The sequence below is a fragment of the Diachasma alloeum genome, unplaced genomic scaffold (genome assembly GCF_001412515.2).
Source record: "Diachasma alloeum isolate Michigan unplaced genomic scaffold, Dall2.0 Dall_scaffold_00764, whole genome shotgun sequence".
Lineage (NCBI taxonomy): Eukaryota > Metazoa > Arthropoda > Insecta > Hymenoptera > Braconidae > Diachasma > Diachasma alloeum.
The window spans coordinates 63,813-67,115 of NW_021680894.1; the positions used below are offsets into that span (position 1 = coordinate 63,813).

A 3,303-nucleotide genomic window follows, 5' to 3' on the forward strand; every position below is an offset into this window, starting at 1 on the left:
GCAGTTAGAAGTAAAGGTGGTAGGAAGCAGGTGCGGTTACCCCGCGTCTTACCTGTTCCTGCTAAAATCGGAGGTGTATTACCTTTCCTGATACCTTTATTTGCAGGTTTAAGTGCCACCGGAGCTCTAGCTGGTGGTGCAGCAGGCATAGCAAAAGCTATCAATGATGCCAATGCTGCGAAAAAAGCTCTAGGAGAGGATAAACGACATAACCAATCAATGGAGGCCATTGCATTGGGTAAAGGATTGTACTTGAAACCCTACAAGAAAGGCTTGGGTCTTCATTTAAAAAACGTTTAAAGCTACCACACCGAGCTCTCACCGATATCGACTTGGTAAAATACGCTAAGATCATGAGAATCCCATATTTTCGTGGCGTGTATATGGGAAACGACATGCCCATATCGGGTCCACCTAAAAATGAGTCAGCAATTGTCAACCTTGATGATAAGGATGGACCTAGAACGCATTGGGTCGCATACAAGAAACGAAACAATGAAATCATCTATTTTGATAGTTTTGGTAACCTTCATCCACCTCAAGATTTGATACATTATGTCGGTGTTGGTAGCATTATTAAGTATAATCATAAACGATATCAAGATTATGATACAGTGGTGTGTGGGCATCTGTGTTTAAAATTCCTCAATGGAGAAATGATATAAAATATGACGACATTGCTCCATAGACATCAGTCAGATATTAACTACGATGAGTGACTCTTTTACGCTAACATTATCAGGCACTTCCTCAGTGCTGGAGGCTCATTACTTTCCTCCAATTGAATTATCTCCATTGAAGAACTACACTCTCGGATTGGCAGAATTATTAACATTCAATTCCATTCCCAATATTGACACAGGGAATAACAAATTTTATGTGGGTGAAAGAGTTATTGAAATACCCACGGGAAGCTATGAAATCGAGGATATTGAAAATTATTTGGTTGAGAAACTTGCGGAGTATAACATAAATATCAGCCTTAAACCCAACAATAATACTTTGAAAAGTATTATCAAATGTACTCATCAAATGGATTTCAATCGTAAAGATTCCATTGGACAGTTATTGGGCTTCACGCGTGGGATTCTCCCACCTCATATTAGTCACGAATCTGATTCACCAGTGACAATCCTTAGGATCAATTCACTGAGAGTTGAGTGTAATATTACCACTGGAGCATACATCAATGAAAAACAAGTGCACACTGTGCATGAATTCGTCCCCACTGTTCCACCAGGATATAAGATTGTTGAAGTGCCGTCGAACATCATTTACCTTCCGATAGCCGTACAGGCAATAGGTCATCTCCAAGTGAAGATTGTTGATCAAGAAGGTCAATTGGTGAATTTCAGGGGAGAGATAATAACAATAAGATTACACATCAGGGTCTGATATGGGTATTGTTTTCAATACCAAGACTGGAGGTCGTTATAAGAGCGAATCATCATCAGCAGTATCGAGCAGTCATCAACGACCTCTCGAAGCGTTAACACGGCAGAACCTAAAATTCCTCAAGAGCTTGGGTCTGAAACTCCAAAAGGAACGAAGAAAAAAAAGAAAAGTGNTATGCCTGCTACCGAGTAAGAGTGCACTGCATGTACATGGACGCTTGACCAAAACCGATGGAGGAGCTGTTACGCACACGAGATTGGTGAATTGTACGATCCTCCATCTATTTGAAGAGATACGCTATGAACTGAATGCTGTTGTGATTGATAGAAACAAAAATATCGACATCACGACACTGATGAAGAATTATGTGTCGCAAACTCCCGGTCAAGCTGGTCTCCTGGAGAATGCAGGTTGGATCCTCAAAGACGACGAAAGAACAATCCTCGATGCTAGTGGCTACTTCGACATCTCCATACCATTGAGTATGTTGTTGGGTTTCGCTGAGGATTATGCTAGAATTATTGTGAATGCAAAACATGAGCTAATCCTAACACGAGGAAACACCGACGTGAATGCAGTCGTCCAAGCACCAGTAGGAGAAGCTGCTGCTGAATCATTTAGACTCTCACTGACTAAAGTGGAGTGGATGATTCCCTACATCAGAGTAGCCGATTCCAAGAAAATCAGTCTATTGAACTACATTTCTAAGGATGCACCAATTCCCATTAGTTTCCGAGCTTGGGAATCGTACGAATACCCACTGCTGCCAGCCACCTCTAAACATGTTTGTGGGGTGAAATGCTCAACTCAACTGGAGAAACCTCGCTATGTCATCATGGGATTCCAAACTAATCGCAAGAACCAAGCTAATAAGAATGCAAGCCGCTTTGATCATTGTAATATCCGCGATGTAAAGCTTTTCCTCAATTCTCAAAGTTACCCTTATGGTAATCTAAATCTTGATATCGATCATAATCAGTACGCTTTGCTTTATGATATGTATACAAGTTTTCAGAGCTCCTACTGTGGGAAAGAAACTGAGCCACTTCTGAGTAAGACAGATTTCCTCACCTATGCTCCACTTATTGTCATCGATTGTTCAAAGCAAAATGAGTACTTGAAGTCCGGACCAGTTGATATTCGTCTTGAATTCGAGTATGATCGTAATTTTCTGGCTCAAAGTGCAGCCTATTGCTTAAATTTATATGATCGTATAGTGGAATATTATCCAATCAGTGGAGGAGTGAAAAATATGATTTAAACATGAACAATTATTAGTACGAAAAACGTTTTTTATTTTTCCATGTAACAGTTTTGATGTAATAAATTTTGTGTTTATATATATCTGCATTTTTTTTTATTTCAAAACCTTCTCTCCGATGTTCTTGAACTTTTTTTTTGAAATTGTAAGGAGGATGACGTTTTCGACTTCCATGTTGCTCACGGCGAGGACATTTTGAAGTTGGAGAACCATCATCTTCATTATCCTTTGAAGTACTGGGTACTGATTCCTCCTCCTCATCTTTCTCCATATTCAAATTGCGACGAAATTCCACAATTTTATAATTTCCTTGTAATTCAAGGAAATCTTGTAGGAAATCCCACGCTGTTGGCGGTGGATGATCACCATAGTGATTTATAATAATGTCATCGTATTCACAGACATATAGTGATATAGACGTCAGCAAATTTACTTCGTCAGCAGTCAAGTTGTGTTCATTTCGTGGTGGAATACGAATACTTTTCACCAGTTCCAAATTCTCCTTCAAATCTAGGAAGTCTTGAAGACAATCCCATGGCGTTTGTGGTGGATTCTCACCATAATGTCTAATGACAATATCATTGTAGTCAACCAAAAACGGTGGAAGTGCACACAGAAATTTGACTTCGTCTGGATTCAAGCGATTC

General features: G+C 39.7%; 1 protein-coding gene across 1 annotated transcript; it reads left to right on the forward strand.

Annotated features, from left to right (window-relative positions):
* Window positions 1-1,396: 1,396 nt before the first annotated feature.
* LOC107044620 lies at window positions 1,397-2,656 on the forward strand. Its single transcript, XM_015266567.1, has one exon. It carries the CDS (start codon window positions 1,397-1,399, stop codon window positions 2,654-2,656), a length of 1,260 nt encoding a protein of 419 aa, XP_015122053.1.
* The last annotated feature ends 647 nt before the right edge of the window (window positions 2,657-3,303 follow it).